Source organism: Schistocerca piceifrons, chromosome 3 (genome assembly GCF_021461385.2).
Source record: "Schistocerca piceifrons isolate TAMUIC-IGC-003096 chromosome 3, iqSchPice1.1, whole genome shotgun sequence".
Lineage (NCBI taxonomy): Eukaryota > Metazoa > Arthropoda > Insecta > Orthoptera > Acrididae > Schistocerca > Schistocerca piceifrons.
This window is the reverse complement of record NC_060140.1, coordinates 489,564,649-489,590,544: the sequence shown is the minus strand read 5'-3', so window position 1 is coordinate 489,590,544 and position 25,896 is coordinate 489,564,649. Positions and strand designations below refer to the sequence as shown.

General features: G+C 39.2%; 1 protein-coding gene across 3 annotated transcripts in view; it reads left to right on the top strand.

The window, feature by feature from the left end:
- LOC124789768 (tonsoku-like protein) overlaps positions 1-25,896 on the top strand; it is a 269,414-nt gene that overhangs the window by 31,334 nt on the left and 212,184 nt on the right. For all 3 annotated transcript variants that reach the window (XM_047257225.1, XM_047257226.1, XM_047257224.1), the window contains 2 exons: positions 6,480-6,651; positions 11,323-11,440. In XM_047257225.1, coding sequence (XP_047113181.1) covers positions 6,480-6,651; positions 11,323-11,440 — 290 coding nt within the window. The remainder of the gene's footprint in view (positions 1-6,479; positions 6,652-11,322; positions 11,441-25,896) is intronic.

Genomic DNA, 25,896 nt, shown 5'->3' with positions numbered 1-25,896 from the left:
ATGACAAAGCAGTGGACAAAAATATGGCTCTTTAAATATTTGGTCTTTGCTGACAATTTCTTCCTTCATTAAGACAATTTATTTTCACGTTTGCACCTGATGCAAAAACTTAGTTTCTTATATTTTTCTTGATTGAATTGCTGCTATTTAACTAGTCAGTGTACATTACTTGTACACCAAATGTTGGGCACTAACATTTTGTTAAATCATGTAGCTGTAATTAAATTTCTCAGTGAAAAGATCATTGTACTTGCAGACAATCTTTTGTACCAAACTAGCAGTGGCCTGTAAAATTTACTTCAGTTTTTTGCACAGTACTTCCTGAAGTAAGAAAAGCAATCTGATTTGCTCATTATTCATGTCTTGAGAACAGTTACCATTCTCCTTTAGTGTGCAAATTTTAAAGTTTACTTTACAGGTACCAAGGAACTACGGTAAGTTTTAAAGAGTAATTTAAATTGTTCATTGGTAATTTTTGACCATGAAACAGCAACTGCTATAATCTGTGATCATGCATTAAATTTAATAACTGTCAGATGTCATGAGCACACTTTTTTTAAAAAATTTCAGAAATCACATTACGCATTTGATATTCCGCCATTTTTTGAAGGCTATAAAACGCAATACAAAACTGGTATCAAAATATATGAAATATGTTGAGTGAGATTGGGTCTTTTCATATTCTTTCCCATAGTAATTTAGTGTTGAAAACATGAATCAGACCAAACCCTGTTATGTGCACCACAGCTGTTGCTTCAAAATGTATTATGTCCAGGGCAGGTTTCCTGGCCCACATCATTAGCCCACTCTTTTGCTTTCTGTTTCTGCTATTTTCCTCTTACAGCTCACAGTATATTGGTGATTACATGACTGTACATTTTCCATCACCATGGTGGGCTATTTACCCATAGGAGAGTGATTGAAAGAAAGTAGACTGGAGCTGTGTAAACTAAAACAAAAGACAGCATGGAAAAGAAGCTCAGTAAATATCACCAACTGCTGTATTTTATGAATGATGATTTTCAGTGGAAATTTTAATGTTGGCGCATTGATGTGTTACTTGTGTGAGAAAGTTCACATAAACGTGTGTTTTTGTACTTTAATTGAGCTTTATTATCTGTAGTTATGACATGACAAGGCATATTTCATTTTAAGTACTTCAGTCGAGGTCCACATTTAAGTAATGTAAAGCTGCCTTGTAATCACAAAGTTGACAGGTTCAAGTGTGGAAGCATTCCAGTATTTTACATGGTGAAAGAAAAAAATGAAATTTTCAGCATAGCGAACAAAGTGGAACGAGATCGCAGACTTGGTTATATGATGGAAGTTACAGATCCAATACAAGATAGAACTGGGAAGCATTTTGCAGGAAAGCTCAGTTGAAATTCCGATTGATAAACTGAGATAATTGCCTGACACTAAGGAACTGGATGTCCATAAACTGTTGAAAATAAGATTTGGAGATAGCGGGAGAGGGGTTGATAGTTTGCAGTTTTATGTTTCAGCACTAAACATTGGTGCGACGTTTGCTGAAACTGGTAGACCGACTCATGAGGACGATAGCTGTGACTTCACGAGGAAGAAGGACTAGTGCGAGACTGTAACAATCGATCTGCCATCAACAACATGTTAATAACTTTATTTTCATTCATGACAGGCTGTGTCCAACAATACAATCAATAAAAATTGAAATGAACATTTCAAATCATATTCTGTGAAGTTATGATTGGATCAAAATGTACTTTACTAATTGAATGGGTTCAAAATGTATTAAGTGCAATTTAAAAATTAAAATGGCATCTTCATGCAGTGGGAAATGATTTCAGTCATGACTGATTCTGGAATATAATCTAAATACCTAGGTCCTGCTGTTGAGATTTTTGACATATTTCATTTGGTTAGGAAGAGAATTTATTACTCTTTCTTTCTTTCTTTCTTTTTTTCTGCCAAATTATGACCTGTGCACTTAATATGATTTGAAACAGTGCTCCTTAGATAATTGTATATTGTCACCATTCTTAACCAAGAAGTGAGTGCAAACTACTATGAAGGAACCAGATTGAAACCAAGTGGACTAAACTGCTAGGTGGTGCTAGATACATGGTAAGCAGTGCATTTGTTTGTTCACAACTAAATTGTTCATCATTAAATCATATAAAATTATTCCCATCTGTAAAGAATTCATGAACTTTACAATGATTTACTCGAGGTATTTTTTACAAAACTGTGCAACAGCTTTGAAAGGTCATTTGTTACACAATAGAAGAAACCACTGAGTCGCATTGAGCTAAAATGATGCAAATTGATTGTTAGCAAGTACAGGGTGATTCAAAAAGAATACCACAACTTTAGGAATTTAAAACTCTGCAACGACAAAAGACAGAGCTAAGCACTATCTGTCGGCGAATTAAGGGAGCTATAAAGTTTCATTTAGTTGTACATTTGTTCGCTTGAGGCGCTGTTGACTAGGCGTCAGCGTCAGTTGATGCTAAGATGGCGACCGCTCAACAGAAAGCTTTTTGTGTTATTGAGTACGGGAGAAGTGAATCGACGACAGTTGTTCAGCGTGCATTTCGAACGAAGTATGGTGTTAAACCTCCTGATAGGTGGTGTATTAAACGTTGGTATAAACAATTTACAGAGAATGGGTGTTTGTGCAAAGGGAAAAGTTCTGGACGGCCGAGAACGAGTGATGAAAATGTAGCACGCATCCAGCAAGCATTTGTTCGCAGCCCAGGAAAATCGACTCGCAGAGCTAGCAGAGAGCTGCAAATTCCACAATCAACTGTATGGAGAGTCCTACGAAAAAGGTTAGTTATGAAACCTTATCGTCTGAAATTGGTTCAAGCACTGTCTGCAGCTGATAAGATTAAAAGAATCGATTTCTGTGATTTTATCCTTGCTCAAATGGAAACAGATGAATCTTTCGTTTCAAAGATTGTGTTTAGTGATGAAGCAACTTTCCACACTAACGGGAAAGTCAACCGTCACAATGTCTGTATATGGGGCACTGAGAATCCGCGGGAAACAACTCAGTATGAACGTGACTCGCCTAAGGTGAACGTTTTCTGTGCCATTTCAGCCGATAAAGTTTTTGGTCCCTTTTTCTTCGAAGGTGCTACTGTAACTGGACTACAGTATCTGGAGATGTTAGAGAATTGGCTGTTCCCTCAGCTCGAACAAGAAGCACAACAATTCATATTTCAGCAGGATGGAGCGCCACCACATTGGCACTTATCTGTCCGTAACTACCTGAACGTCAACTACCCGAGGCAGGGGATTGGCCGCCAGGCAGCCCGTGACAGAGCACTTCATCACTGGCCTCCAAGAAGCCCTGATCTTACCCCCTGCGATTTTTTCTTATGGGGGTATGTTAAGGATATGGTGTTTCGGCCACCTCTCCCAGCCACCATTGATGATTTGAAACGAGAAATAACAGCAGCTATCCAAACTGTTACGCCTGATATGCTGCATAGAGTGTGGAACGAGTTGGAGTATCAGGTTGATATTGCTCGAGTGTCTGGAGGGGGCCATATTGAACATCTCTGAACTTGTTTTTGAGTGAAAAAAAACCTTTTTAAATACTCTTTGTAATGATGTATAACAGAAGGTTATATTATGTTTCTTTCATTAAATACACATTTTTAAAGTTGTGGTATTCTTTTTGAATCACCATGTATAATGTTTAATTACAACATATAAAATAACTGCATCGGTAAAAGTTCATAAATACCATTATACAATATTTTACAAAATATTGAAACATCAGCCAAGGAATGCAGCAATTACATTCAAACAACAAGCAGTACTCATGCAATGCCATCTCTGCCAAAAGGAGCAAAACTTAGTGAAATGGGGAGCAGATGCATAAGCATCACAGAAGAAAGAAATTCAAATAAATTAAGAGGACAGAACCTTGTTAACACCACTTTACGTATGTGCAGTTATTGAAAGCCTATCTTAAAAGGGCATACAGCAGTGAATACTGACAGTTGTGACTAAGAACTTAAGCCAAAATACAAAACCACTACAGGTAACCATACTTTCTGGAGAGACAGACAATGAACTCAACTAAAGCGAGGAAATGTAACGTTCTGGGACTCATACATCAAAGAACTACTAGAAGCAGTATCTGTAATCAACCACATAATGAAGCAAGTATATGGAGAAAAAAAGATACTGCTGTGCTAACACTCACTTTCATTGCACTAGTCGTAGTGCAGTACAAACAGTTTGACTGCCACTTGTGGGAAATCTGCCCTCTTATCCCAAACCTGTTGAACTTTCTTCAATGTCAGTGGTTTCAACATATACAATATTATCTTATAAGGGGAAGATGACATTTGGCATTTTATGTGAGGTTGCTTTTGAACCTAACATATTCCCAGTTTGTTCTGTGTGCTGTTTGGATGTTTGGAGCACAGATTGCCTACACAAAGGGAACTACAGGGGCTAAAGCCACAAAACCAATTTCATATTCACAGGCATGCAGGAAAGTTATTTTAAGTACTGTGGCTCCTACTATTTGTACATCACTTTGCTGTTGATCGCAACCAATGAGTCCTCAAGCAGTATGATTAAAAAAAAAAAAAAAAAAAAAAAAAAACTTGATCTAATTATATTGACTCAAATATCTGCATTAGCTGCTGCAACTGCGAAGATGTCTGCAAATACTAAAGAAAGTCTCAAAAAGAGCAGGCGGAAAAGAACTGTAAGTCAGTGCTGCAAACCAGGAGACTAGTAAGGTTGATGGTTTGTTACTAGCTACATGTACAGAACCTGTTCAACAGAAAGGAAAAGGTAATGTTAAGAAATTCTAAATTTAGAAGATTGCAGTTTGAGGTCTTTGCAATTAGTCTCAAAAAACTTAATGCTGAATACAATATCTCCATAGACTTTAAACTATGAATAGATGAAGCCAAAATGGATATATCATTGGAAAATCTTCCTAAATTTCTCTATTGAGTCTTTAATTATCAAAGAATTACCTTTCACAGGGAAAGGCGTTTTGTACAGGAAACTCTCCATTGAATTGGCTTCTACTTCCAGTAGAGTATTGATAAATTTTGTGTGAAACTAGAGATGTTAAAATTTATAACACGGGAATGTGTTGCATATGTAATCATTAGAAACCTGATTTGCCTAAATTGAGGGATGAAGTGTTACTCTCTTCACCAAGTAGATAATCTTTGCTACCAATGGAGTGTTATGATAATTCTGAACAACTCTCATCATTCCTCTTATATTTCCCTCACCACCTGTCTGCAATTTGCTACCACATAATTCTCATGGCAAGGAAGCTTTGAGCAACCAAAATAAACACCTTTCAATCGGGTGGCAACTTTTAATTGTTAGACAAACAAGAATATAGACCCTGATCCAATGAGCCAGCTCATTTTCTTTGTTTGTACAGTGCAATACAACAGAAGTCCACAAGTAACACGATCATGACCAAAGGAAATGATAGATGAATTAGGTGTTCTACACATTAACATAAATACATAGAGGTGATGTAAATATCTTCATGGTTTCCCCAAGAGATTTGGAGTAATTATATATACATACAGAAGGATGATTTAAGTTAAGAACTCTACCTTGCATTATTAAAGGTTAAGTAATGCCATTTTAATTAATATTGCAATTACATTTATATTTTTATGGACAGACGTATGATGAATGTTATCATAAGCGAAGTCTTTTTCTTCACTTACTGTACTGTATGGATTTTACTACAAAATGACTTTTCATTATATCATGCAGAACTACAATAGCCATGCTAAGGCATGTTTTAGATGATTTGCATCATTACTTCTGTTTCATTTTGCTATGATCTGAATTGCTCTTCATCACTTTGTGAACTTCCCAACACTGGAAGATGGTGCTGTAGAATGACTAATCTGATACTAAGATGACTCCGCTACTCTTATAGCCTTTATATTGCTATTTACAAAATATCACTTTCCCCTGTAAATGTATCTGCCGATGACAACAGTGACAAAATTCAAGAACATGTAGCAGTGTGTAGATCATGAGTTCTTCCTCATAATATTTTTATGTGGAATGTTTAAGAGAGGAATGTTGTCCTGTTACCAATTACTTTCAACTGGTATAGATTTTAGAGTGTAAATTTAGATGTGTTCACATTATCAACAGTTTGTTGGGACTGTGCTTGCACACTTTGCATATTTGCCATATAATCATACACAAACTATTGCCACAATATTAATTTTCCACATTGTCTCTCTTACTCCCTCCCTCTTTCGTTCTTTTGCTCTGATATTTCTAGATTACCTTTTAACCAGTTTTGTTTTGTACATGTCTTAACATAATAGTCATTACATTTAGTTGTTTTTCAATGAATTTGTCAGTTTGACCATTGCATTATTATTATTAGAAGTCTCATAGATTGATTTATAGCTGTTAATTCATAGAATATTTCATATCAGCACACTAAATTCTTTTACACCTGCAATTTCCAGAAATGGCAAAAGATCTAAATGATCAGATTGAAGAACAGCGAGCATTAGCCACTATTGGTCGGACTTTCTTCTGTATGGCTGAAAGCATATCAGACAAAGATAACTCAGATTATGCAAGGTATTTGGCTGAAGCAAAGAAGGCTTATCTTCGAAGTCTCAATGTGTGTGAAAAGTAAGTCCAATATTTCTTCTCAGAATTGATGTATTATTATAATTTAATTGTTGTAACATGAGATTGTAGTGACAAAATATAAGCGTGTAGGCTTCCACGGCCAGTTGGTTACTGTAAAAGTAGACCCAGAGGAGGCCACTGAAACTATGGCCAAAAGATGTTTTATTCAGTGGCGGTTATTTTGCAAGTTGATGTGGTGCCATACCCAGAAAAATTTGTTAGCAATAGTGTATATACAGAATGAGAAGACTTAATTTATTTAAAAGATCCAAGATTGAAATGTGTCCCTTGCACCTATCCATCACATAAGATATCTCACCCTGTCATTCACAGACTCACACATGCAAGCAGCCATTTCATAAATGCTGAGTTTGAACGATACGTCCAAACTGTGGTTAAAGGTGACCATTATCACCCATTTCCAGCACTCGTTCAACAGAACTTCAAACCTTCAATGACTGCTTAAGAACTGACACCGTATAGATTCATTGCCCAACTAAGATAAAATTTTCTTGGTCGTATAACTTTTAACCATCCTTGAAATAATCTCTTCCAAGCTGTGATCATCCCGGGACTCAGTCTCTGTTTATCCTTGTTTTCCACATATCTCTGCTTATTTCTATCCCTTCTTGCCACCCCTGTAGCCCACTTTCCATCAAACTCATTATTCCCATACCCTCACTTAGTTCTATGTATAGACAAGTGTTCTCTCAGTGATCTATCTCTGTCCTTCCTGACCTGTTGACACTTCTTCCCAATATTCCTGTATTCCTACACACAACATGCAGCTGCTGTTCACACTGTAAACTGTTCCTTTCGAAAATAAATGATGTATGGCTAATGCTACTGGTTATTCTTCTTGACCAATATTTTGGTGGGTACTATGAACTTTCTATAACAGTGCCCATGTTGAATCTCAGTTCTTACATTTAATAACCTAATTCATTTTTTGTGCATTTAATTTTGCTTCCAGTTTCTTGAATCTTAATAATATGACATGCTGACTCTGTAAAAGCTGAAATGCTAAAAAAAATTCTGGGATCTCTGATGTTTTCCTCAGATTCTTCTAGTTCTTTTATTTCTGTACATAGAGTTTCCTTCACAAATGAATGACTGTTCCAAGACTTCACAAAAATCGAACAGTATAACAAGCACTCCGTACAATTGCACAGCACAAAAACCAATGCACCCTCTCTTATGCTGAGGTTACCATTAAAAACAGCTGTCAAAGACATCTAGGATTAAGGATAGCAGGCAGTGCTTGTAGGGAGATCTATGACAACGTGCATACTACGAGGGCAGTTCAATAAGTAATGCAACACTTTTTTTTTCTGAAACAGGGGTTGTTTTATTCAGCATTGAAATACACCAGGTTATTCCCCAATCTTTTAGCTACACAACACTATTTTTCAACGTAATCTCCATTCAATGCTACGGCCTTACGCCACCTTGAAATGAGGGCCTGTATGCCTGCACGGTACCATTCCACTGGTCGATGTCGGAGCCAACGTCGTACTGCATCAATAACTTCTTCATCATCCGCGTAGTGCCTCCCACGGATTGCGTCCTTCATTGGGCCAAACACGTGGAAATCCGACGGTGCGAGATCGGGGCTGTAGGGTGCATGAGGAAGAACAGTCCACTGAAGTTTTGTGAGCTCCTCTCGGGTGCGAAGACTTGTGTGAGGTCTTGCGTTGTCATGAAGAAGGAGAAGTTCGTTCAGATTTTTGTGCCTACGAACACGCTGAAGTCGTTTCTTCAATTTCTGAAGAGTAGCACAATACACTTCAGAGTTGATCGTTTGACCATGGGGAAGGACATTGAACAGAATAACCCCTTCAGCGTCCCAGAAGACTGTAACCATGACTTTACCGGCTGAGGGTATGGCTTTAAACTTTTTCTTGGTAGGGGATTGGGTGTGGCGCCACTCCATTGATTGCCGTTTTGTTTCAGGTTCGAAGTGATGAACCCATGTTTCATCGCCTGTAACAATCTTTGACAAGAAATTGTCACCCTCAGCCACATGACGAGCAAGCAATTCCACACAGATGGTTCTCCTTTGCTCTTTATGGTGTTCGGTTAGACAACGAGGGACCCAGCGGGAACAAACCTTTGAATATCCCAACTGGTGAACAATTGTGACAGCACTACCAACAGAGATGTCAAGTTGAGCACTGAGTTGTTTGATGGTGATCCGTCGATCATCTCGAACGAGTGTGTTCGCACGCTCCGCCATTGCAGGAGTCACAGCTGTGCACGGCCGCCCCGCACGCGGGAGATCAGACAGTCTTCCTTGACCTTGCGGCGATGATGACACACGCTTTGCCCAACGACTCACCGTGCTTTTGTCCACTGCCAGATCACCGTAGACATTCTGCAAGCGCCTATGAATATCTGAGATGCCCTGGTTTTCCGCCAATAGAAACTCGATCACTGCCCGTTGTTTGCAACGCACATCCGTTACAGACGCCATTTTAACAGCTCCGTACAGCGCTGCCACCTGTCGGAAGTCAATGAAACTATACGAGACGAAGCGGGAATGTTTGAAAATATTCCACAAGAAATTTCCGGTTTTTTCAACCAAAATTGGCCGAGAAAAAAAATGTATTGCATTACTTATTGAACTGCCCTCGTAAATTCACACCATACTCTCTGTCTCAAAAGGTTGAACATAAACCAAGTCCCATAGAAGCAAAATCCTTTGTAAAATGTGATTTACTGAGTTTCTGGGTTAACATATTGATCTAACTGTGTAAACTTCTGGAAATCGGTCTCTGTTATAGTTTACTGTTTCTGTCATGCTACATGAGAAAATTCCATCATCCTCTTGTTTTTAAAATCTGGAAAATAAGACTGCAAAGAGAAACAACAAAAAAGAATAATATTAATAATAATAATAATAATCCATGTTAATAGTATGAATGTGTTTTCATGAGTAACCCTCTTAACCAAGTTCAGTGTCATTTGTTGCTGAGACAGCATGAACCCTAAGGAAATATGTTAACTACTTTAGAAACTAAAAAATAAAAAAAAATAGTTACTACTTCAGTAACACAATGCATAGATGCACACTTCTGCCCATGCCCCTCTACATGCACTGGGTGGCAAAGACACTGCTTCGAGCATTGTGGCAGTTGGGGGGGGGGGGGGGGGGGTGGGGGTGCACATACCACAGGCTATGCTTGTTCAAACTGTCACATTAGGGGCAGATGATGTTATTGCACATACAATAGCTTACTTACGGTCACTCATCATAACAAAATTACTGACACTCAAGTGCAGCCGCAGGTAACAGGTAGTAGTAACAATAAAGTTACAGTGAACTATATACCTAACATTTGTTCTCTACAAAATAAAAAAGAAACAATTTTGTTCTAGTATCTACTGCTGGAAGAGAGCTCTCTAGCAGAGGTTTTCTCTAAGGCTGGGTGGTTAGACATGCAATTGTATTGAAACGACCTCCTGATCATCTCAGGATCCTCTGTTTTTCGGGATATATTCTGTATTTCATAGCTGTGCCAAACATTATTCATAATTAAGTTATGAATAGCTGCTTGTGACGTATCCTAAGATACAAGTACTCCTTGCTTGTTTTTGTATTCAGCTTGAATATTTGATAATGGCTTAGGGACCAAAACTTATTATGTAAATATCTGTATATTATGCATGTGGAGCTACCATTTGACAAAATTTGTTTTATTAAATTGAGACCTATTTGTGAGCCTTTAGTCTACAAATAGTATTTGGCATTCTGCATTGGTATGACAGGCTTCACTAAGATTAGAAGCAGGACTTGCTCTAGGTATTTTGACACCATATGCAAAAATTTGTTTATCCTGCTCCACCTCCCTCATCACTCAGTCTTATCCCCTCTCATGACGACGACCACTCTCTCTCTCTCTCTCTCTCTCTCTCTCTCTCTCTGCTCTTCATTTTTGAATTGCACTTACGATAATTCCTGGCTTATCGGCTGATACCTTTGCCAGAACACTTTATTTTAAAGCTTTCTCTCTTGCACTTTATAGTCAGATTTATTTTTATTTCATTTTCTTTCTTGATTTGAGACCAACAATGCATTCTTCTCCCTTTAATCAAGTATTATTGTGTTTCATAATGATTTGTTTGTCTCATTTACTATTGATGATGGAAATGTTTAAGGTGAATGCTATGTATGCTACTGTCTCTTGTCCATGTTAATTGTGTCACACAAAAAGACAAAAAGTAGAAGTGTTCAGTTATTGAACAAACTTTCAGAAAAATCCTTCGATGAGCGTGCGTGAACGCACTCACGCCCCCCCCCCCCCTCCCACACACACACACAGAAACACACACACACACACACCTTGTGTGTTCAGACATCACATTGTAGCTGTACAGGTGTGTGTGTGTGTGTGTGTGTGTGTGTGTTTTCACTGTCTTCAGCCCGTTACAGTTTCTTTCACTGAAAGCTACCAAGTTTTCATTCTTTCTGGTGTGCTTGTTGATGACACAAGGCTTCTATTATTGGGTGAGTAGTCTTCTTCACTCTTAAATTATTTGCACTCTACGATAACTCTCATTATCATATAAAAGATAAAGGAAATTGTTTTCAAATGGACCATTGTTAAATTATTATAAAACAAATTTTACTAATATGTTTGATTAATAAAATTTGTATCTTTATTTGTCTAGGCTTAAAAGTGTCAGCAAAACTGAAGTGATGCTGATGAGAAGCAGATTGTTGCTGAACTTGGGCCTTGTTCTTGAGTGTCAGGAAGATGTGACAAAGGGTATTGAATACATAGAAAAGGTAACATTAATTGTTATTACCCATTTGCTGTGTGTTGTTAAGAAGTATGAGCTCTCAGTTTTCATTTCATGTACATCACCAGGGTGTATACGACCCGGGATAACCGGGAGATCCAGGAAAAACCCGGGAATTTTTTCATTCGGGAGAAAACCGGGAAAAACCCAGGAATTTTTCATTGTTTTTGTTTTCAGTTAAATTTTTGTAATTTTGACTGGCAAGAACCCCGATACTCTAACAAAGGATATTACTGTATCCCGCTACTTCAGAATAATACTGCGGCTATTAAACATGGGGGGGGGGGGGGGGGGGGGGGGGAGGGAAGGAAACGGGGACATTACACAAATTATGGAACAATATGACGATTCCAGGTTTGTATAAAAATTTCGTACTACTACTTTTCGATCTCATACTTGAGAAACTGGAGTGTATGAATGAAGTGTGAAACTATTTCCTAACGTAAGGTTTTTGCTTGCAGTAGGCCTAATAGGCATTTGATATTGGTACTTTGTGAATTATATTCTTTCGTTACAAAAAATACCGTTTGTGCCAAAACAGTCTCATTTATTTGGTGTGTATTACAATTGTTGCAGTGTTAGAAAGGCCTATTTTGTTTTATCTAGCAGAGAGTGACAAAATAGACGTAATCAGATCGGGAAACCACACCCGTCTTGGGTCTTATTTGCATTAACAGCTTTTTCAGTATTAGACAATGACATTTCGACTGTTCATGTAGCAAAACGTTTGATGAGGTAATAGATTCTTTCACAGAAAGGATAGCACGCCATGTAAAGCTGTAGCAAGATTAGAGAGAAAAAAATTCCAGGAGCTAGGGATTGAAGAAATGTGTATTGTCTTGCTTGTCTCATGTCTTTACTGGATTTCATCTACATCTACATCTTTATTTATACTCCGCAAGCCACCCAACGGTGTGTGGCGGAGGGCACTTTACGTGCCACTGTCATTACCTCCCTTTTCTGTTCCAGTCGCGTATGGTTCATGGGAAGAACGATTGTCTAAAAGCCTCCATGCGCGCTCGAATCTCTCTAATTTTACATTCGTGATCTCCTCGGGAGGTTTAAGTGGGGGGAAGCGATATATTCGATACCTCATCCAGAAATGCACCCTCTCGAAACCTGGCGACAAAGCTACACCGCGATGCAGAGTGCCTCTCTTGCAGAGTCTGCCACTTGAGTTTGATAAACGTCTCCGTAACGCTATCACGGTTACCAAATAACCCTGTAACGAAACGCGCCGCTCTTCTTTGGATCTTCTCTATCTCCTCCGTCAACCCGATCTGGTACGGATCTCACATTGATGAGCAATACTCAAGTATAGGTCGAACGAGTGTTTTGTAAGCCACCTCGTTTGTTGATGGGTTACATTTTCTAAGGACTCTCCCAATGAATCTCTACCTGGTACCCCGCCTTACCAACAATTAATTTTATGTGATCATTCCACTTCAAATCGTTCCACACGCATACTCCCAGATATTTTACAGAAGTAACTGCTACCAGTGTTTGTTTCGCTATCATATAATCATACAATAAAGGATCCTTCTTTCTATGTATTCGCAATACATTACATTTGTCTATGTGAAGGGTCAGTTTGTGTATCCTATATTTAATTTTATGTCACACAAAGCAGTAAGTTGTTAGCTGATAGGGAATCAAGAGTGCAAATTTTCTGAAGAGTTCTTTTTTTTTTAAAAAAAAAGAGGGACAGGATGCCAAATCGTCTGATTGTAACCAGGAGAAGCACCACAGGACATTTTAATTTCCACTGTCCTGAATATGGTTTGATGGCATCCATTACAAAGTATACACGTTTCAATTCCACAGAGAGAAGTACAGTGACGTGCGATAGAAGAACGCTGTGTGAGGAGACGAGGCACTGCCCTTTGACACGCTTACAACCAAATAACATGTCTTACATTTCCTCGAACACATATGTTTTAAGCATCAGACTCTTCAGAGAGATGTGCGCTACAAAATGAACATATTTTTTAAAATTCGATTTTTTTAAAAAATTTTGACGTCCTATCTCAAATGCTTGAGGGAGTGGCAGGGTATTGCACCGGTTCGGAAATATCATAGATCCGGGTCTGATGTGCAGAGCAGTCTGAGTTACAGTGGGGAAGTGGGTAATCTCCTCGTGACCCGTGTTTACACTTAGTGATTTTGCTGTTTCCTCTTCGTTTACTGCTCTCACGTCAAATGAAAACAAAACAGATTTCTGATTTCCACCTTTCTCACAGTCAAGCATTAATTGCCTTGCAGAACAATGAAGTTATTTTTGTCGGTTTGCTAAAGAAATTTTTTTTTTATTGATCTTTTCCGCTGAGGCAGACAATGTATTTGAAACGAAGTGTTTAATTCCACACACTGTTTGCTGCATTTCAAGTGCAACGTTTTCAACTTGTAGCACATATGGCATTATGCCATAATAAAGAACCAAACATGAGATAACACAGTACTGGTACACCTAGAAAATTTACATCCTGAAAACCACATTGAAAAACTTAATCTCAGGTCATGGCCTACTTAACTGGGAATGTGGACATACGAATGTGCACTTTAAATGTGATGACTGTCATCTGGCGCTCTCTGGCAACTGCGGAAAAGAACCTATTTCTAACAGGTCACGGGAAAATATTCCGAATGGTGGTTTGAAAAGCGTTACCATCAAAGTACCATTCTGGCAGTTACAACGGAGCTATGTGCGATAGTGTACGATGAATTTCTTAAATCACAGAGCGTTTGACTCCCATTTAAAAATCAACTCTTTGATGACGAGCCATTTAGATGAATTTCGAGCCCAGAAGATCAGACATTTATGTTGTTATTAAAAATTTTACGGGCGCATTTGTGTGATATATCTTAAATTGTAATAAGCGCATAAAAGACCAACATTGTATGTGAAAGCTTAGCTTCTCTTGCAGCGTATTAATCTTACAGACCAATATTATATGTGAAAGCTTTGCGTTTCGTGTAGCAACACTATGTATATTAATTTAAACCATTAACTTTTTCTGTTTGTGCGTGATGTTGCTATTGGCTGACTACATCACGTGTCCTATGCTCTGAATACCCGCTGTCATCGGCTGGCGAGATCACGTGACATGAGCTATGACTGGCTTACAAATGCGCATCACAATCTCGATTTCAATGCTTCGGAAAGTAACATGCGGTGTTTGGTGGAATTCGAATTTATACTTTCGTAATACGAAAATATGCAGCGTACCTGTTGCTGCACATCAAAGATCTTTCCAAAATGCGTTTTTCCCCTGTGTTTAGTTTTCTAAAGCGCCGGGAAATTCTACTCCCATGTATAAAACCATATTCATTCAAAGTACTTATAAGTTATAGAGTTCCAAGAGAAAATATACTGTCAGTTAACAGGGAAAAAGTATGTTTTCACCCGGGAGATAGTGTATTTTTAACCGGGAAATCTGGGAATATTTTTTCTTTGTCCACGTATACACCCTGATCACTGAAAAATCAAGAGTGTTTTGAACCCTAAATGGAATTGCCCAAAGTTGCTTTGGTTTTCAGTCATTTCTTGAAGAACAACTGCATTTGAAAAGTAATATCCAGTGTAGCTTTTCTACTTTGTCGTAACACAGATAGCACCTACGATATTGTTCATACAAATATCTAGCGTCAGCTATTTTTTTTCTCATTTTCATGATTGTTGACTCCATTATCAGGATAGTGCTAATTTTTGTTATCCTGGTTGCAGTTAATTTAACTTTGTGTTCATCATGGGAGTGCAAGTGCCATCATCATGTAACCTCTCTCCAATAGCTGCAGCTACCTTTCCTGCCAATTCAGACAGTCACTGCTAACAGTCACCTGCTATGTTATTTGTTTGGAACATTCTCACATTGTGATTGGATCAGTCACACCAGTATACAGGGTGTAACTTAAATTCCCTTTACAGACATTGAGGATTTGTAGTGGGGACCAAGATTGTTAAGTTTAGCATAGGAACTCACGCCCAGAAACATACCGTTATCCTGCCGCACGCAAAATATCACAACACACATTCAAATCTCCTGCATTTTTCGCACCACTGATTAGGGTATTACTTATGTCATTCACTGACCACCTGATGTCCCGTCCCCACTACAGGTTTGTTTACATGCCAGTCAGTTGATTTGCCCAGAGAGGTTTGTATGTGCTCTTGTGCTTGCGGTCTTTGTTGATACTGTATTATTGTACAGTAGTAATTACTCACTACAGTAATGAATGCAAGCTGCACTTGAATTTCATATGTAGTGTTTTGCTGTTGACCATGGTGAACTACACACTATGCTGAGGAGGGCTACTGGTGCTCCATGGCACTATCACACGCCTGAGTTTGAAGAGACTCCCTGCGGGAGACTCCCTGTGGGAGACTCCCTGTGGTAGACTCCCTGCGGTAGAAGATGATTTGACAATGAGTACTAGAAACATAGCACATAGACTGAATGTGAATCACCAAACTGTTCAGGATGTTCTGCATGGGCAGCTGGTACACCAGTACCACCCCCAGAAAGTGGATATTGTGTCACAAGCCCACTTCTGCAATTGATTCTTGCACTGTTATGTGGACCAGCCCAACTTAACAGTGATGGATCCTTTTCACGACTGAAACCAAGTTAACCAGAGAGAGTGTCTTATCCACCCAGATGTTACCGAGTTTGTTTTGACTTCGCTGCAGGAGTTGGCTGGGAATTCCCACAACAGTCATGCGTGGGATGATGAAAAATCCACGTGCTGTGCACCCTCATGGGTTTCAGGAACAATACAGTCTGAACTTTTTGGCAGGGTTCCTGGATGGACAAGTGATTGGGCTATAGCTTCTTCCACCCCATCTCACAGGTGCCTCATTTTTCATGTGCAGTCCAATTTGGGCATCAGTGTATAGATCTTGGTGGCCCAGTTGCTTGGCCTCCATGTTATCCCAACTCCAATCCATGAGACTGCCACCTGCAGAGTCACATGAAATCCTTGATTTATGAAACTCCTGTGGCACCTGAGGAAGACCTGCTGGATTATGACTGCGGCAGATGGTGGAGGACAAGGGACTGGTGACTGTGAGTACAGTACGGGGTCTAACAACCCTCCCACAACAAAGGTCAAAATTTAATAATGATTGTGGTGTTGCTCATGCTGCTAAATACTGCATTTTCGGGCAACAACAAAGTTATTATGTGGCACGTGTCATTAGAGCACAGTTAATAAAATCATTTCATGTAATAATGAATAAACTAGGCACTCATCTTTTCGTGTTTCCCACGCTGGTCTCGTTGTAAAATCATGGCTCAATAGTCGAAAATCTAGGTGGTGATGATTCCAAGCTCGGATACAAAGAGGCCTAGGTTTTATTCTGCGATATTCAAAAGTTTTGTAGATGTGCTTCACAAACCATTCTTGAAGATTACACTTTTGCAGGACAATCGTGATGTAAAAAAGTAATCAGCACTCCGAATTTAAGTTACACTTCTTTTTTATTACTTTTGCTGCAATATCATGTAACACACAAAACATCACTTCACAATACAAAACATACTTGAAAACATTGTCCCCACTGTTAAAGTTCACATTTTGTAAGCTGACTACAATATACGTCTTTTCAACATGATGTCCAAGACTTGACCTTCTCAAGGTCCGACTCTCTAACTAACTAATAATCGCTTACGCGCCCAAAAATCGGAGTTACAAAAACTTCAAAGATCATAGTGGCAAAAGAAAGAATACACATAAGAATAATATCATTGCAATATAAACATATTGATGTATCAAAGTACCTCTACATTAATGAAATCAAATCTGAAGGTTGTATCAGAAATATGTTAACTACTTTATGGAAACACAGTAGAATTTTACTGGTATCGAGAGGTTCAGATGAGGTGCCTTAATGGTAACGTAATTCAAGTACCTGTGTTGACGTCAGTGGTTGTCACATTGAGCTTACTTGTAAGTAGATCCAGAGGACAAGGAGCAGGAGTCTGAGAGCAATGTGTGTCGTAGTATTTTGAATGTAGTGGGAAAACTGCGTTTCCAGCCATGTGTTCCTACGCTAAACTTAACTGTCTTGGTCCCCATTATAAGTTCTCAAAAGCTGTAAAGGGGATTTATTTACACCCTGTATAAATTATTAAGGCATTAATTGTATGACCTCACATACTTTACTCATCCTATTGGTCTCGTACAAAAAAAGTTATCTTTTGCACATATTGAAACCACATACTTTGCTGTGGAAATGGCACTTGCTGTAATAGGAATTTAGTGTGCATTGTTCCCATATGCATTACTGATGTTTAAGTTACCAAGGTGATGTCAAACCTTGAGATCTGCAGCATCTTCAAGTCATATGATAATTTCCATTCTACACTTTTTGATCATGTGTCCAAGCAAGGTGGCCCTATGTTAAGAATTTGGAGGATGGTGGTCAAAATATCTGTCAGGCATCTGATATTGTGGTTTCTCTAAATTGCTTAAGGCAAATGCTGGGATGATACTTTTGAAGAGAAGCTTGTGCTTTGCTCCTAATAGCCTCGCTTTCTGAACCTCGAACCCTAATCTTCCTTCCATTGTTGATCATACAATTTATGAAACATAGTACTCTATGACAATAATCATTATTTGTCTTCTTTCTTGTTTTTACACATTTAGTTCTTTAAGACCGAATTGAGGAGCAAAACTCCATGATCATGGGATGAAATTAACATAGGTATAATAAAATGTAGGAGAACCCTATGCAGATGACAAGCTGTGAATATATACAGGGTGTTCTATAAGTAACTATGCAGTTCATAACTTGCCATATTAAAGTCATGGAAATTAGAAGAGATGCTGGAAGTGATCCCCATGAACTTGAAGACACAGTTGCACACGTTTCTGCATGTTCTTGAAGACATTGTGCAGATCGTCGGGAGTGATGTTCTGAATGCCACGTGTCAATGCAGGTTGGAGTTCTTGTATGGCGTGCGGATTGCCTTCATAGGCTTTCCCTTCAACATACCCGATAGAAACTAATTTGGTGTAACGAAGTTGGGTGAACGTGGAGGCCAGACTCCTCAAGAGATGATGCGGTCACTGAAGGTGTCCCTTAAAAAGTTCACCGCCTTCTGGTGGGTGGTAAGTGCAGTCACCCCATCCTGCTGGAACCAGGAACAAATGTCGTATATCAGCCGTCATGTAAACACTGTTCAATCTTCTGTATTGGCAAGACTACCGTCAAGTTATCAGTTAGTATGAATGGACATAGACAGAAGGTATATACTGGCAACATGAACTATTCTGTTGTAGAGAATGCTCTACAACGTGAAAGTTGTGACCTTGGTCCCTCACTACCATATGCACCATCTGGTGTTACAAAATGTCCTTGGTTCTCACTACCCAGCTGGCCTTAATTTGCATTAATTATTTTCTTTAATTTCCTCAGTCTCAGCATTTTTTCTCAGAAACTATTGCTTTTTTCATTTCCTTTTAGTTTTCTACAATTTTTTTATTTTCTGAGGTGTCTATTCCCTCCTCTCACCACCTCTCCTACACATAAAGCACTTAGCTTTCTGATCTTATTAATTCTGGGACAATGTTTTGTAAGTGATCTCTGTCTTGCTTATTATGCTATGTTCCACCTTTAAGCTCTCCAGTTTTCAAATCTCATCTGTTGCAGTCCCTAACAATCAGTCTTCCATCGCATCCCCTTTGGTAAGTCTTCCCCAACTCGAGGTTCTGGGTGATTTTTCCAAACTCTTTCCATTTTCTAAATGTCACCAGTCCTTTTGACCTTGATTCCCCTTCAACCCTTCTGTCAGAAGGAGCAGCCACTGGCTCCAAAAACTTGCACATTTCTTTAACCTTTTTATATGTTCTCTTCTGCTGCTGTATAGTGAGTAGTTTTTTTATCTGTCCGGGAGATGTATTTCATGTAGAAATCTTGGAAAGCAGTTTTCTAAGAGAGTTATAAGATTCCTTGTGGAAAGTATTTATTTAATTCACCTGCTTTAGTTAGAAAGCAGTTGTTAAATGCTGTACATATATCTGAATTATTGGCAGCCAAAAACATTTTTATTGTGTATTTACCTTATTTCCTTGACCCTGAGCTGTTGCTTAGACACTTCATTCACAGCTGACCATACATTCTTTTAGAATTAGCTATTCTGTGTGCATACCCCACATTTTTTGCTTTCCTAGTGACATAAACACCTTACAGTATTGTTTATAATGGACTATTGTAGCTCCATTGTTGCTATCCCTAACTTTTTGAAGTAATTCTCTACATGAAATCCTTGTCCCATCAGTCAGCCATCCATATTGCCTGTTAGTGCCAGTATCCTGTTTTAAACTTTCTAATGGAGAACAACTTTTAAAGTGCATGAGAATTGTGTTGAGGAAAACTTTATATTTATCATCTATATTAAGTGCACGATGAACTTCTCACTACTCTTGTTCTTTAATGAGATTTAAAAGAGTCTTTTGCCACTAGATTAACATTTATAAATAGTTTAAATGTAGTGTGTGTGTGTGTGTGTGTGTGTGTGTGCGTGTGCGTGCGCGTGCGCGTGCGTGCGTGTGTGCGTGTGTGTGTTAAAAATTCAAACACACAAATCTGTTTTATTGTTAAAAATTGTGTGTCACTGCCTGAAAGGCCATTTATCCTTTTACATACAGAATGTCCCTTTAGCAATAAACAATGAACAAAAATGTTATATACTGTAGAATTCTCTCTAGCTTGAATAGAAATGTCCTGAAATCAGAGTTAGGGGACCTGTAGATAACTATAATTAAAAATGTAGTTTAACTTAATTCAAATGCCACAACACAAGATTCAGTGACCTGTTCAGTGCAGTGCTTTGATACATCAGTAGAATCAAATGGAGTACCATTTTTTCATATAATTGTCCTCTCTCAAATTCTGCAAAGAACACTTTGAACAATAACTAGCTAGTCTGTATCCCAGTATAGGAAGCCTCTGAATTTTTGCATGGTGTAAGTGGTGCTCTGATACACCAGTAATGTCAGAGTCAACGTCAGCAAGTAGCCCATGTAGTTTATTTCTAATATCTCTTACAGCTGACTACAGTCTAGAAATGGTGCAGCTCTAACACCAATTATTACAACAATTTTACGATGAGTGCTCCTACCAACTCCCACTAAACTGTCAGCCATAAGCTTTGCCATCCTTCCCTTACCATACCTATTGAGATGCAGGTAATGCCTAGTGAAGCCTGTTCTATTGATAGACTCAGCTAGCACCACTGCAGTGTGAGCTATAATCTCCATCATCAGTGCTTCTCAAGTCCCTGTTAGTACATGTAACAGCGGTATTAAGATTAGGCCAATCATATGCTGAAACAATTGCAGGAGGTGCACATTTGTGCCACTGGTTTGAGTCGCTGTCTTTTCCAGGTCATCCTATCCCTGTCGCTATCAAGACTATTCCCAGCTCCACCCACAATCTTTATCTGACTTTCTTTCATGAAGTTCCTACGTAACTCCCCTATGTTGTCAGTCACAATGCTAGTGATCTGGTACTCCCTTTCCAACACTTCGTGCAGCTGTTGGCTTACACCTGAGAACTACCTAACAGAAGCATCTTCTTTCTGTTTGAAGTTACAATGGACTGAGGCTTCTTAACTGTTGAGGCCTGCTGCATGTTTCCTACACCTATGTGTACAAGAGACTCCTGTCGTTTTAACTCTGGCACTTGGTCATGTCTGTTGGTGATACACCAAATGAAACTATGTAAATACAGTGAAACCCCGTGTTTACCCTCTTTTAGGTACTTTAAAAAATGGCGTAAAATGTAGAAAATAACTTTTTAAGCACCAAAAGTTATGTTTATAACCTCCCCTTGCATTTTCATGGTTTGTGTATTTTATATGTAAATAATAGAAATCAAAATACTTATTTATTATCCAATAAAGATTATCTGAATTTTGTACTATGTTTAGCCACTGACGTAAATGGATCTGGTAACTGCCTGTGTAGTAGAAATGTTTGACTTAATTTCAACCATCATATTCAACATTTTTGGAAAGCCTGCAATTGTGTAATTCATTATTTAAATGATGACAGACTGCTCCAGTTATGTAATTTTTTATGTGCTTAGCACAATGTTTTTTGAGAATTTATTTTCATTGTCAAGCACAAATATTTACCTAAGTATTTTGTGTGATGTTCACATTTGTGTTGTTCTGCATCTGTTGCACTGTAGTTGTCTTATTGATTCTTTGCATTCAAGTAAGACTTTAATACACTGTCACACCAACACAAATTATACTGTTAAAAACATAGGCAATCCAAAATGTTGTATATGGTTATGAAAATATCTATGTTCAAAGACAATTAATAAGCTTTTCACTTACCTATCACAGTTATGGAAGCCATACCCCCAACATTTTTTACAAAGACTACATCCCCGACTTGAATGTTGCCTGCACAACACCCCTTGTTTTGCGCCGCTTTCCTGCTATGGGTGCACTGAATATTAGCCCTGGCCTTTCACCAAGCATCCTGGATAGACTTGGCGGAGGGGTTGTCCGGCAACAGGTTCACCAAGGAAGAGTTAAAGGGATAAGATAACATAAGTGAAGTGGGAGTAGTCTGATGGATTTCATGCCTAGCAATATAGAGAGCAAAATTTAACCAGGGCAAGGTGCATTCCAACTAGTTTGAGCTTCAGAGTGGAAGGCAATAAGCAAGAATTTCAAATTATAATTGACCCATTCCTTGAATGATGGCTGGCGATAATAGGGCTTAGTGGTGACATGTTTAACCCCAGAATGGAAATAAAAGTTACGAAACTCCCTAGAAGTAAAAGCAGGAGCAGTATCACCCACAAGAACTTTTGGGGGGGACCACCAAATGAAAATTCTACTGAAATGGCTAGTACTCTGTGCAACTGCAACACACCTATTATGCAACAACCTGCTAAATTTGCTAAACCCATCAACAATGACAAAAATATATCAATACTCACCCTGGATAGGAGGCAGAGGACTGATGTAATTGATAAAGAGGAGTTCCATGGGCATCTTGGCTTGAGTAGAGGATTTGGTTTGGCCATCTGGCTATCCTGACACTGAGAAGTCATCCTCCTAACATCTCAATACAATGAAGGCTAGGTAAGGGGTTCCTGTATTTTATTGTTAGTGCTTAAATACCGCCGGGATCAAGATGGCCAGGAGGCAGATCTTCACCACTTGATTCTGACCCACACTATGACACCAGATGTTCCTTTTCAACTCATACTCTAGGACCGATGTGCTAGACGCTAACTGTCCCCTGATATGCCGTAGCTCGGGGTCATCCTCTTGATGCCCAACTGAATCACCAAATAGTGCAGGAATATCGGTAAGAACAAAATTAACCTGCTGCTCCTCCATCTCAGCGATATCTAGAGAGCACTTTTCTTCTTCTTGCTATTCAAGCATGTGACTCAGGGTGTTGGCTACAACATTATCACACCCTTTTAAGTGGTGCACGTTTAACTCAAAGGTTCAAATTCTGACTGCCCATCACACAATGCATCCAATTGTACGAGGACGGTACAGAACCCAACTGAGAGCATGATTGTTGGTCTCTAGTGTAAACTCTCGATGTTCCATATAGCATTTAAACATCTCAAGGGTGAAAAGAACAGCAAGCACCTCCAGTTGACAGTGATAAAAATCAGGAAATGTAGGCCAGTGATCATCGCTCACCCTCTTACTCCAGAAGAAGAATGGCAGCCACCCCAGAGTTAGAGGAGTGTGTCTGAACAACAAAGAGCAAGTTGAAATCAGGTATGGCCAAAACCAGAGCATTACTTAAGGCAACCTTGAAAGAGTCAAAGGCAGCTTGCTAACTGCCTGTCTACATCTGCATCTGCATTTATACTCTGCAAGCCACCCAACTGTGTGTGGCGGAGGGCACTTTATGTGCCACTGTCATTATCTCCCTTTCCTGTTCCAGTCGTGTATGGTTCACGGGAAGAACAACTGCTGGAAAGCTTCCTTGCGGGCTCGAATCTCTCTAATTTTACATTCGTGATCTCCTCGGGTGGTATAAGTAGGGGGAAGCAATATATTCGATACCTCATCCAGAAATGCACCCCCTCGAAACTGGGCAGCAAGCTAAACCGCGATGCAGAGCGCCTCTCTTGTAGAGTCTGTCACTTGGATTTGCTAAAGATCTCCATAACGCTATCGCACTTACCAAATAACCCCGTGATGAAATGCACCGCTCTTCTTTGGTTCTTCTCTATCTCCTCTGTCAACCCAACCTGGTACGGATCCCACACTGATGAGCAATACTCAAGTATAGGTCGAACGAGTGTTTTGTAAGCCACCTCCTTTGTTGATAGACTACATTTTCTAAGGACTCTCCCAATGAATTTCAACTTGGCGCCCGCCTTACCAACAGTTAATTTTATATGTTCATTCCACTTCAAATTGTTCTGTATGCATACTCCCAGATATTTTACAGAAGTAACTGCTACCAGTGTTTGTTCCGCTATCATATAATCATACAATAAAGGATCCTTCTTTCTATGTATTCACAATACATTACATTTGTCTATGTTAAGGGTCAGTTGCCATTCCCTGCACCAAGCGCCTATCTGCTGCAGATCTTCCTGCATTTCACTGCAATTTTCTAATGCTGCAACTTCTCTGTATACTACAGCATAATCTGCGAAAAGCTGCATGGAACTTCCGACACTCTCTACTAGGTCATTTATATATATATTGTGAAAGGCAATGGTCCCATAACACTCCCCTGTGACACGCCAGAGGTTACTTTAATGTCTGTAGATATCTCTCCATGAGAACAACATGCTGTGTTCTGTTTGCTAAAAGAGTCTTCAATCCAGCCACACAGCTGGTCTGATGTTCTGTAGGCTCTTACTTTGTTTATCAGGCAACAGTGCGGAACTGTATTAAACGCCTTCCGGAGGTCAAGGAAAATGGCATCTACTTGGGAGCCTGTATCTAATATTCTCTGGGTCTCATGAACAAATAAAGTGAATTGGGTCTCACACGATCGCTGTTTCCGGAATCCATGTTGATTCCTACAGAGTAGATTATGGGTTTCCAGAAATGACATGATACGTGAGCAAAAAACATGTTGAAAAATTCTACAACAGATCGATGTCAGAAATATAGGCCTATAGTTTTGCGCATCTGCTCGATGACCCTTCTTGAAAACTAGAACTACCGGTGCAGATCATTTGGAACCTTCCGTTCCTCTAGAGACTTGCGGTACACGGCTGTGAGAAGGGGAGCAAGTTCTTTCGCGTACTCTGTCTAGAATCAAATTGGTATCCCATCAGGTCCAGTGGACTTTCCCCTGTTGAGTGATTTCAGTTGCTTTTCTATTCCTTGGACATTTATTTCGATGTCGGCCATTTTTTCATTCGTGCGAGGATTAAAGAGGGAACTGCAGCGTGGTCTTCCTCTGTGAAACAGTTTTGGAAAAAAGGTGTTTAGTATTTCAGCTTTATGCATGTCATCCTCTGTTTCAATGCCATTATCATCCCAGAGTGTCTAGATATGCTGTTTCGATCCACTTACTGATTTAACGTAAGACCAGAACTTCCAAGGATTTTCTGTCAAGTCGGTACATAGAATTTTACTTTCGAATTCACTGAATGCTTCACGCATTGCCCTCCTTATGCTAACTTTGACATCGTTTAGCTTCTGTTTGTCTTAGAGGTTTTGGCTGAATTTAAATTTGCAGTGAAGCTCTCTTTGCTTTCGTAGTAGTTTCCTAACTTTGTTGTTGAACCACGGTGGGTTTTTCCCGCCCCTCACAGTTTTACTCGACACGTACCTGTCTAAAACGCATTTTATGATTGCCTTGAACTTTTTCCATAAACACTCAACATTGTCAGTGTCGGAACAGAAATTTTCGTTTTGATCTGTTAGGTAGTCTGAAATCTGCCTCCTATTACTCTTGCTAAACAGATAAACCTTCCTCCCTTTTTTATATTCGTATTTACTTCCATATTCAGAGATGCTGCAGTGGCCTTATGATCACTGATTCCCTGTTCTGCGCTTACAGCGTCGAAAAGTTCGGGTCTGTTTGTTATCAGTAGGTCCAAGTTGTTATCTCCAGGAGTCGGTTCTCTGTTTAATTGCTCGAAGTAATTTTCGGATAGTGCACTCAGTATAATGTCACTCGTTGCTCTGTCCCCCATTCGGATCTCCGGGTGGGGACTACTCAAGAGGACGTCATTCAGGAGAAAGAAAACTGGCATTCTACGGATCGGAGCGTGGAATGTCAGATCACTTAATTGGACAGGTAGGTTAGAAAATTTAAAAAGGGAAATGGACAGGTTAAAGTTAGATATAGTGGGAATTAGTGAAGGTCGGTGGCAGGAGGAACAAGACTTTTGGTCAGGTGAATACGGGGTTATAAATACAAAATCAAATAGGGGTAATGCAGTAGTTGGTTTAATAATGAATAAAAAATAGGAGTGCG